The sequence below is a fragment of the Anoplopoma fimbria genome, chromosome 17, assembly GCF_027596085.1.
Source record: "Anoplopoma fimbria isolate UVic2021 breed Golden Eagle Sablefish chromosome 17, Afim_UVic_2022, whole genome shotgun sequence".
Taxonomy (NCBI): Eukaryota; Metazoa; Chordata; class Actinopteri; order Perciformes; family Anoplopomatidae; genus Anoplopoma; species Anoplopoma fimbria.
The window spans coordinates 20,810,671-20,822,243 of record NC_072465.1 but is presented as its reverse complement, the minus strand read 5'-3'; the positions used below and the strand labels follow the sequence as shown (position 1 = coordinate 20,822,243).

Here is an 11,573-nt window from a genome sequence, read left to right as displayed (position 1 = left end):
ACAATGAGTCCCAGTGGCATTTTCTATGTAAATAAATTGCAGCCCTTGTTTTTTAAAAGACAATGCAACCACTTTAAACATTTTGATTATTTGTAATATCAGAAAAACAGGAAATGGACAAAGTTTGGCCTCAGCAGGAAGGACCTGGCGGTTGTCAAAGCTGACAAAGCATATACGCCGGATTATGTTAACATCTACAGGTGTGAAACCACAAGTGTGCTTTCTGCCTCGCGTGTTATGTCCTTTGTGTTATATTTTGTCACACCTTGTTTCCTCTTCTCTTTTTTTGCATAGTTATAAGTATGCAAGCTGCAACTGAAAGGTCAAATAATGTTCCAAAATGATGAAATAAATGACTTAAGCTAAAATGCTAAATTAAAAGTATTGTTGAATACATTTTGAACAATTAAAATATTGAATGCAAAAATGTTCCGGCTATATTGTGTTTTTGTTGATGTACTAGTTCATTATGTGAAGTAAAGTCAGCATAATAAAGAAACCATAACTGATTCTGAACACAAAGCGAAACCCATTTCTTGTTAAAACCACCCACATTTCCTGCTGCTTGATGCTCCACCGCAGCACAGAGGTTGCAACTGAAACGTTTTGGCTGTCTGCTAGATTAGCTGGTCTGTAAAAGGCCTGGTGTGTTCGGTGCTCTCTGCCTTTAGTTGAACCTTTAGTTCACTCAGAGCACTGACCTTCTGGCCTGCATCACTTTCAAAGGACAGATAAGCTCCAGCTCCCTAGTTGTCTCATGTTCTCAGATCTACCATATTTATATTCACGTGATCTTGCATTGCTCCACCACAACATCTAGCAAATAAAAGAACATTCTTAAGAAAACAATTCGCTCTTGACAGGGTGGATCTAACGAGCCTGTCGGTGATGGAAATTTTCCACCGTTGGCTGAGCAACTCCACAGAGAAAGACTCACACACGCTGAGGTTGACCTCAGTTTCATCATGTACAAACATGCTCAACCTGTTGTACGTGCATGGTTGTATCTTTAATCAGTTGGATTCTTAAATAAACATCTAAATAAATACGTTATTTGCAGTCAGGAAGACAGAATCATACACTGACAAACATTTCGCAGAACTTTCTTGAATCTAACATTTATATAAAATATTTAATTTTAAGGACATTGGACACTTCTTTCATCATTAATTAAACCTCAATAAATGTTTTGGTTGAATAAAAAAGATGCTCATGGACCGAAGAAATTCATGTTTTACTTGTTAAATGTTGCCTGAACAGCATATCAAACAAATTGGACCAAAAGGGAAAACAAAATAGGGCTGAGGGGACTCATTTAAATTTAATTTTGATTTGATGAAGTAAGTTCATAAATTAATCTTGCTGGGCTGATAAATTATCCTGAATCAATGTCAAAACATGAAATATATTAAAAATCACACATACAAATATTTCATTTAAGTTATTGCATTTTTGATTCAGTATTAATCAGTGAGTTTGTAGTGGTTTTGCATCACTTTTATTTTGCTCTCTACTCGATGGATACCACACCGACCTTGTCTTTGTCAACCAGCCTGCTATTACTGAACCCATCGCTGTCGTGGTCTTTTGGATTTTCTCTGCAAACCAACAAGATCGCTGCATTCACCTCCTCTCAATGGCATCCTCCACCGTAAATTGTAGCTTTTCAGCCTCATGACTTTGACTCTGAGACGAGAGATAGAATTAAGGGAGTTGACGGGAGTGTCAAAGCGATACTGTCTTCTCACAGTATTTACTACAGATATAATGTCTGCCAGCACATATGTTTACTGCAGAGGGAATATGTAGTAGAGGAAATAAGATATTGTTACCATGTATGCACAAATATAACGCAGCCAGAGAGGAGAGACAACACCCAAACACAGAAAAAAAGAAACAAAAACACAGCTATTCACACAAACACATGACTGCGTACACAAAAGGCACAGACAGTGCTGTGTGGCAGCACCCAAAGCCTCTTTTATCTCGCATTGTATTAAGAATGTATGACTGTGATTTTCATATAATGTGTGTCATATCACAAAGTGGCAAGTTCTCCAATTGTCCAATAATGATCTATTTGCCAATTCAATACTATTGAGGAAGAGACGGCGGGCAGACGTAAAATGAATAAAACATTGAATAGAGGGATCGTGACAGTTCCATTTCAATCTCTCCATCTCTCTCTTTCTGAGAGTCTCTAAGAAGACTTGTGTGCAATTGGGGTAAAATCATTACTTGGACGGTTGCCTGAGTTTGTGTGCACATTGCATTTCTCTGTTCTCTTTATCTCACACTAGACGCCTACGATGCACCACTTTCACAAGCAAAGCAAACGTCTTCTCGCATCTGCTCTCTTGTTTGTTAAGATAGTTTACTGGCAATATCCACGCTGGCTGGCGTACTCTGTATCCACGGCTAATTAGCTAATGCCATTGGAGTCCTGAGCTAAATATAAATATAGGATACAAATGTGACCCTCTTAAGTGCAAACACACTGTGAGGTTTGGTAAGTTGGGGGTGTTGGTGGATCTTTAAAACAGCGATTATCATGTCTTAAAAAACTCAAACAAATGTGTGATCATCTCATTAGAGAAATGGACAAAAAGAGTCTGCAGGGAACGATCACTTTTAAACTTTTTTTTATTATGCAGGTTTGAAATAAAAGAAGCATTGTGACACAAACAGATGCTGCTGGCAAGGGGGGGAAAAGGGAGCAGCACCCAAAATATAAAAAAGAAAAGAAAAAAAAATCATTGTTGCGGTCATCATCATTTTTATCAAACCAAAGGAAATGAAACAATAAAATAAGAATAAAAATACACCTCCATTGTAAGAAGCAAAAGTGATCTAATTTCTTTCATAAATAAGAAAACCTGTCAAATGGCTGATGGGTAACTAGCGGAAACAATATATTGATAACCATTTAAAATATTTATCATTACTGGCTTTACAAATAAAATAACTACAATTGGCAGGTTTTTTTTTTTTTTTTTTTTTTTTACACAACTTAAAATGTTATAGTTCTGTAACAACTAAAACTGAAATTTTGCAACAGTAAAGAGATAAATACAGATGTCTTTGTCAGCAAAATGCATTTCTGTTAATCACACAAAAAGTTAAAAAGATGAGATCAACACAACCAAACACCAAGTAGAAACTTATAAAAATCACTGTAATGCAGATGTGATGGCTCCATTCACATATTTCATTACTTCACTTGTGCATGTCAGGGAGACAAAATTGACATTATGTTCAGAGAAAATAAGAAAAGGGAGGTCGGGGGGCATTTTTAGGCAATATCTTTTTTTTTCTCTCCAACAGCAACATTATATCTCATTCTATCTCAGGGCCCTTCTTTCTCTCCTTTCTCTCCTTTCTCTCCATCTCTCACCTGGCTCTTTCCATTTAATGATCTGCAGGACACATATTGTGTATTCAGTTTTAGATTGAACTTTATTGGAAAAAAAACACACCAGTGAGCACAGATTTAATGCAAGAATGAGAGTGTGAAATACTCCTCTGAAATCCAGCTGCACAAGGCTGTTAAAATTCACGAGAAAGACTCGACACTCGAACGCTGACACACTGCTGCGTACGAGTGTGTGTCCGTGCACGTACACACTCAACTTCACGCGTCATGAATGGGGTACATTCTAACGTCCAGACACACACGCACGCACGCACACACACACACACACACACACACACAAAATGACTTACATGTAATATTAAAGAAGAAACAAATCTATCTGGACTTCCAATTCCCAATTTGATCCCATAAAAGTGATATTTACAATCACACTGTGACCGCTCAGTAGACCTCAACAGGTCTTTAATATTAAAAAAAGACTCTTTTTGTTTTGTTTCTTTTCCCCACCCAAGCTTTTTGTATCAATTTGCAGGCCCTTAAGCAAAGCTACCATAACATCAAAGCCTGCGCTGAACCTACTAGAAGTTAATATTTTTCTACAGTACAGGACCCAACGCTTATTGGCAAAAAAAAAAAAAAAAAAAAAGAGGAACAATTTTGCAAGCCAGAAATAAATAAAACAACAACAACAACGAAAAGGAAAATGAAAAAAAAACACAAAAGGAAATTAAAATGATTAAAGAAGATGAAGAGTATTTTTCTTCCTCTTCTCTTTCTAATTAAAGCTGGTTGGGGTCCCTGAGGGGACTTTGATGGTGACACAGAAGAGGAGTGCTCTACAGCCCGGCCTGTATCAGAGCGGCCGTAGACACAAAACTCAAAAAAGGGGGTGGGAGCAGGAGGGAGTGAGGGTGGGAGTGAGGGAGGGAGGGGGGCCATATAAGTGCTTGGCAAATTTGAAACAGCAGGAGGACTGCTAATACATTAAGTGGTACAGACAGCAGTCATATAGTCAAAAAATTCTGGTCACGAATAACTCTAGAAACTGAAAGAAATAATCATTACACTGACCAAAAAAAAGGTGGTGGTGATGGTGTTGGTGGTTTGGGAGGCGGGATGTGTGTGCGTGAGTGTTTGTATATGTATGCATGTCATTGTATGTAAGGTGTGAACTGTGTGTAAGTGTGTGTGCGTCCGAAGAGGGTTGAGTGGAAAGGGGGCGAGGGGGATGTGGGGTGAGAGTAGACTTCTCTGTGTCGTATTTGTCGACCGAGCATGATCTTCAGTTTCAGGTGAGGTAGAGTGGCTTGTCCCTGCCAATCATGCTGCCACTGGAGAGAATGAAAAACAAATAATAAAAGAAAACAGAAGCACAGGTTAGATGACAAACAAAGACACACAACGGTGAAGAAAAGAAGGCTTCAAAAAACAAAAGAAGGTTTATTATCCTCGAATTGCAAATACTTTTAATGGGCTGCAATTTAAGCCCATTCTCATTACTTCTACCTTCCTCTAAGTAAATCTCGCAAATTAAACGAAACGTTTCATCGTACTTTAGCACAAACTCTGAATATCTTCCCGTGATGCAGAAACTCCACGGCCTGCCAAACCGTTTAGTACAATAAAAGTGAAAACTTGTGTTAGGAACATCTGTTTTTGTACTGCAGTCTGACAAACACATGACAAGCTCTATTATCTCACCATTACCTCTCCAGCTGTCTCCCCTGTCTCACTGGAACCGAGCTGACAATTTCCAACACTTATATTGTGAAAGCATCGGGAGAGACGTCTGACAAGACCATGTATGCTTGTTTCTAAAGGAGCGCTGGTCTAAGACTTGGATTGGACTGTTTCTATCTGACAAATTCAACCTGAAAAACCTCTTGGCATTTACTTTTTCAAAATATATATATTTATTTTCAATGAATTTGTCTCAATCTATAATGTCCCTTTAGACTATGGGAGTAGATGAGATGCAAACAAATAAAGAGTCTCTGTCTTGACTGACCTGCAGTGGTTGCCACACTCCCGATTGCAGTATTCACTGTCCCAGTCATGGCTCTGAGCCACTCCAGGACCTGGACCAGGGCCAGGGGCTCCTGGAGACTGGGAACCCCCAATACTCTTCTGATATTCTGACTGGAGGTGGGAAAACCCCTAAAGAAAGAAAAGAAAAATGAAGTCAACATCTTAAAGGATAAACTATTCAATAGCAGGGAGTGTGTCTCCGTTTGTTGCTCTACCTGCTGCCCAGGAGGAGGGGAGTGAAGAGAGGCCTGCAGCCCCATCTGGTGAGAGATGATTGGCTGGGACTGGACCTGCTGCATGCGGATGGGCTGGTTGAGGAGCGAGCTCTGGTGCAGGGAGAGCTGCTGGTGGGGGTGGAGGGGGGGGCTGATCTGGAAGGAGGAAGGGGGAGAGGCACTAATGCTTGGCAGCATCTGCGATTGGCTGAGCGTCTGCGACAGGGCGTGGCGAGGGGCGTGGCCTGCGTAGCTCTGCAGGTCGGTGAGAGGGAAGGCCCCGGGCCCCAGGTAGGGCGACGACGGCTGGGGGGGAGGTGGCACGCTGTACAGGGGCGGGTTAGCTGGCATCATGTGTGGAGAAGCCTGGCTTGTTTGGGCACTTTTTGTCTCCACGGGATCATTATATGTCTAGAGGGGACGGAGGAGAAGGACATTGGTTACACTCATTGTGACAATACATAACAGTTTATTGCAACGTGGATGATATTTTTGTTTTGCATTGATGTCATTGTGCAATTTTGTGTACTGACCTCCAAATAAAGTGGTTAAGATAAACTGGCCAAACTGTTAACAACCTGTCTGACTGTTGAGAGTTCATATTTCTTGTCTTGTCTGACTTGATTGATATTGCTGTTCACAGATCTTAGCCACTTCTTTGATGAGTGCAATGTTACCTCAACCACTAGAAATGAATTAAATGTATAACATATTGACATTTTGAGCTCTTATTGAAATGCAGATCTTTAAGCTTTGTCTCATTTCTTTTTTGGTGTAAATTAGCAGTAGTAGTTTTATACTGCTCTTCCTAGAAGCAAAAAACAGCATCTCTAAATTGCTTATAAAACTTACTAACAATGTAAAAATGACAGTTCAAATTGGGATACAAATATAGTCTGACACCGATATGAACATGCATACAATAGCTGATAGTGACTAAATGTACCATAATTCTTTGCGCCCCCTCATGTTTTCAAAACAATATGTCAATGAAGCAAAAAGAAAAAGGAGCAGCTGGCATTGGTAAAATCTAATTCTAAGAGAATTATCTCAACAACTCAATGGAATAAATTGAAAAGTGACTTGGCTCCTCTTCCAAGAAGCTTACTTCTGATTTGAAAATGTGGTTTTAAATAGTAGTTTCATAACAGAGTGCACTAATCTATACTATTCATTATCTAAAGTAATTAAAGTATATGTAAGTAGCCATTGCGGCTAATGCTAAACACTGCCACTACTCTGTTCCTCCTCTCTTTATTTATCTATTCCACACAAACCCCTGTTGATGCTGTGAGACCCAATACACATTTATTCTGCAGGTCGCTCTATCTCCCTTTCTTTTATGAGGTGGTGTATATATGAAATACATCCAGTGTTTCTCATTAGCTGTCAGACGGGCGGGAGTGATGTGTGGTGGTCTGCTATTTAGTAATGGCTCACATCCATTCCTCTGAACCCATGAAATAATCAATGGAACGGGATGGAGGGATGGATAAAAGAGAGGGTCAGATATATTTGCAGGGTCAAGTGGAAAATGAAAAACTGAAGAAATAGAGTGAAGGGAGAAGGTAAGCATGAGAGGATGGGTGCAATTCGTTTCACCTTATTTTATTCTAAGGGGACATTTTAGGGTGATGTACTGCAGTACAATGATTTGATATCCATCTGTGGCAATATATGAAGAGTGCATGTGTTTAAATTAGAGTTTGTGAGGATTGAAACATTTTTTTAAATCTGTGAAATCTTTTTTTATTTTTTTATTTAGTCTTTATAAATCACATTCTGTACATGGGAGCTCTTGGATTCGAATGAACACAAGAGAAGTGCCATGACATACAGTGGGAAGCAATCACACTTTTGTTTTTTCCCCTCCTCCCAAACAAACCGACATGCGTCACAAAACAAAAAGGCAACAGGTGCACGCTGAGGATGTGAATCCTCTAAATGAAGCTCCAATTACCTCCAATTCCACCCGCCCCAATTCACTTTGAAAAGACTCCTTCATTGGTAATTAAAAAAAATAAAAAGTCCCGTTGAATCATGAGATTCAGCCCTGCATTCAGATTGGCTGTCAGTTTTTTTTGACTGGCAATCTCCCGACATATATCATCAATCAGGCCTCTGTATGGAAGCTCTGACATGAATGTCTAATTGCAGCAAAGACAAGAGATGAGAATAGTCTTTTTAGTTGAAAGTATGCCACAGTGAAGAGGCTGATGAATTAACTATTCATGCCTTAATCAAGGTGCTTGTTTTCGGCCCATGAGCATGAGAGGAAGTGCGGCGCTGCGCGGAGGGGAGGAAGGAGGACGGGGAAGAGGGAGGGGGAAGAGGAGGAGCCTGGTATATGCTAATGCAATTTAGAGTTGTGTTTCCAAAACAATGCCGAAACACTGAACTGAAACGCAGTGCACCAACAGATTGAAAGACCCCTGTGTGCTTAGATAAGTATTGTATAAGCCTCGCAGATGTACGAAGAGTTTGGTGAACACATGACATCATTTTTGTTATAAAAATGTAACTTTTGCGTATGTTCTTTGGACAAACGCGGCTAAAAAGGTGTTTGTGTTCTGGGCTAAACAGGCAAAGAGAGAGCAGTAGGTGTGAGCAAACCTCAGCCAGCACATTAGTGGCCCATCAGGGAGGATAGAAACACCAGGAGGACAAGCAAATGATAGGTAATGCCCACTTCTGCTCGTACATGTGCACAATGATGAGCGTGCGCACACAGACGTGCACTGTTACTTATTTCATTTCTCCCCAGGTTGCAAATTGGGTGTGTTTGAGGCCTAATTTTCACTGTTCTCCTCTAAGCACACACACACACACACACACACACACACACACACACACACAGACACACACACACACATGCACAAACATACGTAACCCTTATGTGCAGCAAGTGGACCGTTTCCTTGGAATAAGACTGAGAGGAATTCTCTGTCTAATTTATCATCCCTTATATCGCCGCTGACCCATGTATATCAAAGATGTGACCCCTGTGGTTACCTTGGAAACCAGACTGGCTCTGTAGGCGGCCAGGGCTTTCAGGTACTCCTTCTTAGCAGCCTCCGTTTTCCTCTTGTAGCTCTGCAGGAGCAAACACAACAACAACAACGATTGATTACAAGGTGATGCCAAAGGCTAAAATGACCCAGTGGTCCAGACTGACTGATGCGGATGAGATTTTGAGAGTCATGGTGTGATTGTGTGACCCGGCAGTGAGCTCTGTGATGAAAGACATAACAAATGTATTCATCGCATTATCAAGTGGTGGACATTTGGCCATCTGCATGGTGTTGCTGCATTTGAATCATTTATTCCTTTAAAATGTCCAGAATGAATGCAGAGAAAGCGGAGTTTGAAATATTGTGACGCTAAAAGAAGGAATGAGATGCCGTTTGTCATTTTTCCAGCCTCTTCCTCTATTAAGGCTGTTGCTCATCTCTTAATCAGAGTTGATGTCCCAGCAAATCATTCAGACGAGGAGGGGAAAAATAAAAGAATTCAAAACAGCATTAGCGAAGAGGCAATCTCAAGCCTTCTGAATGAACCTCAAATGATGCGTTAAGACAGGGAATTCAAGTTAATGTCATCGCATGTCACTCACGGGGCTCTTTATAGCTGCCACCGCCTTTTTTGATGAGAGGAAAGCAAGTCGCAAAAAAGTCCACCCTTAAATCGATGAGGAAGACTCAGATCTCAGCTCCTCTCTGGAGCTTTTTTATATGGAGGAGAAACGTGTGTTTGAATGCAGCGGGTAATTACTGATCCTCAGTGTGAGACAGTCTGTGGCTCCATGGACGGGGTCATTTCTTTCAAAGAGGTGGGGTAGAATAACCATTAAGCATTCATGGGTTGCCAAATGCACAAAGGCTGGCAGCTGCTAACACATACAGTCAATAAACAAACAGACATGCACACAGAACAGCAAACAAACCGGGAGGAAGACGGATACAATCTCTTGCTCAAACAGATGATGTGCATCCTCTCAGTCATCCCTATTTACAATAGTATTATTATTTCCCCTCCATGATATATATTCAGGTATTTTGGAACAAGACTGCATTGAATAAGGAAGACCAAAATACTAATAATAAGACTGCAGACTTTCATAATACAAACAGATAATCTCCATTAAGAAAAAAATTACAGTTCTTTAAAAAAAAAAAAAAAAAAAATGACAACCTTACCCCTCACCCCTTTAAATATTGATAGAGCCATGGCTGCCTCTTTAATGAACCCCAAACTTCTCCCAGCAGCTTTAATTTCAAATCAATTTAACACAGCTAATGATTCGCGCAACGACAGATACTTTTAAATAAATTACCATGCCTAAGGATGTCTAATTATTCCAAAGTGAGTGGATTCATTAGCAATTGAAGCCGTCAGAGGCTGCAGGTCAGTATGAATTAAAAATAACAAAGCTGCAAGGGGAGAGCATATGCCTCCATCGTAATCCTGACACAGAGGTGTCCCGCCTGAATTAGCCCCTAATTGTACCTTAATGAAATGTTCTTGTTTGATAACCAGTTAATTACAGAAGACAATAACTCCGCACCCTGCTGACACTGAAGGGAGTGATTACCCCGACGACCGAAAAGCCGAGCGACCGGTGAGAGGAGGAGGAGGAGGAGGAGGAAGTGGAGAGAGGAGAGAACAGACGAGAGACGAGAGGAGAGAGGAGAGGAGGACGCAGAGTTACAAATGGAAAAAAGAAACAAACAGGCAAAGCTAGAAAAAGAGGCATAAAACAGAATAAAAAAAGATAAAAATAATTGATGGATGTTAAAACTGCACCTATAGAAGGAGTTTAATAGCAAAGTATCCAGTTTAAACAAAGTGACAGTGTTCCTGTCCTTCTATTTCTGACCTTTTCGCAGACTCAATTAAATTAAACTATGACATCTCCTCCCTCCTAACCAACTCCATTATCACTGTTACTCCCCACTGCTGTTGAAAGAAAGAAATAATAATGTAAAATGTATCTTAATCTTAAATAACAAAAACAAGAAAAATGTTCTTTTGTGTTTCTGGGGCAGCTTTAACATGTAGTCACCTTGAGGAATAACGCAGCCCAAATAAGGCATTGATCTTGCACTATAAAACAAAGGCCTTCGGGAATTAAAAACGCTGTAAAGCGTGCAGGCATCCGAAAACATATTAATAAAAAGGAAAATATAAACATAAACATGAATAATAAAAAAAAAAAGACTTTATTCTTCCAAACTGGAGGGTGACACTGGAGAATACACAACAATGCTATCAAAGTGTGGGAAATGCACAATGAAGCTTAAGAAAAACAAGAATCGCAAAAAGGAACACAAATCATAACAATGACACTTCTGATCGTTTCTTCAATAAACTACAGCAATAAAACATGCTGCCTTCAATCCATTTATGTGAACTGTGCTGCATGGTGCGTCTGAGAAGTACTATAGGTAATTGGAAACAGGGGCCACGTTCTAGTTAAAACAAAGCTGTGTGTAGGGGAAGGGCTGTGTTTACATTCTGGTGCTCCTGCATGGCTCCAGAGGGTCTGACTGTGACATTATAGAACACACCTCATCGGTCCTATAGAGATGACGTGACAGCCGGTGGTGGAAAAAGAAACGCAAAGAAAAGACATAACAGCATATACATCAACAGGCCCGGAGCAGGCAAAGAGAGAAAATATTTTAGGTATGAGACCCCGGCATGAAGAGTTTTCAGCCTAAATGTATTTCACCTGAAGATTACCGGTCAGCAGTTGTGGAAACTGCTTGCTTTAATATGATGTTCAAACCAAAGACAGAAATGTTAGTATCTTTAATGACTAATAACATGCTGAATTGGTTACACTCTGTAAATACACGGTTATCAAGTTTATGCATTTGTTGTGCAGGAATAAGTGACAGTGTTAGTCACAGAGAATAATTAGTGCAATCACAGTGTTATTGCCCAGACAGGGTCCT

At 40.2% G+C, this 11,573-nt stretch overlaps 1 protein-coding gene across 4 annotated transcripts in view; it reads right to left on the bottom strand.

Annotated features, from left to right (window-relative positions):
* Positions 1-4,012: 4,012 nt before the first annotated feature.
* The window catches only part of tox2 (TOX high mobility group box family member 2), a 105,579-nt gene continuing 98,018 nt past the window's right edge, over positions 4,013-11,573 (bottom strand). For all 4 annotated transcript variants that reach the window (XM_054617615.1, XM_054617614.1, XM_054617617.1 and 1 more), the window contains 4 exons: positions 8,629-8,709; positions 5,617-6,027; positions 5,382-5,530; positions 4,013-4,704 (listed from right to left, as the gene is read on the bottom strand). In XM_054617615.1, the coding sequence (XP_054473590.1) occupies positions 4,662-4,704; positions 5,382-5,530; positions 5,617-6,027; positions 8,629-8,709 (684 nt within the window). In that variant the 3' untranslated portion in view covers positions 4,013-4,661. The remainder of the gene's footprint in view (positions 4,705-5,381; positions 5,531-5,616; positions 6,028-8,628; positions 8,710-11,573) is intronic.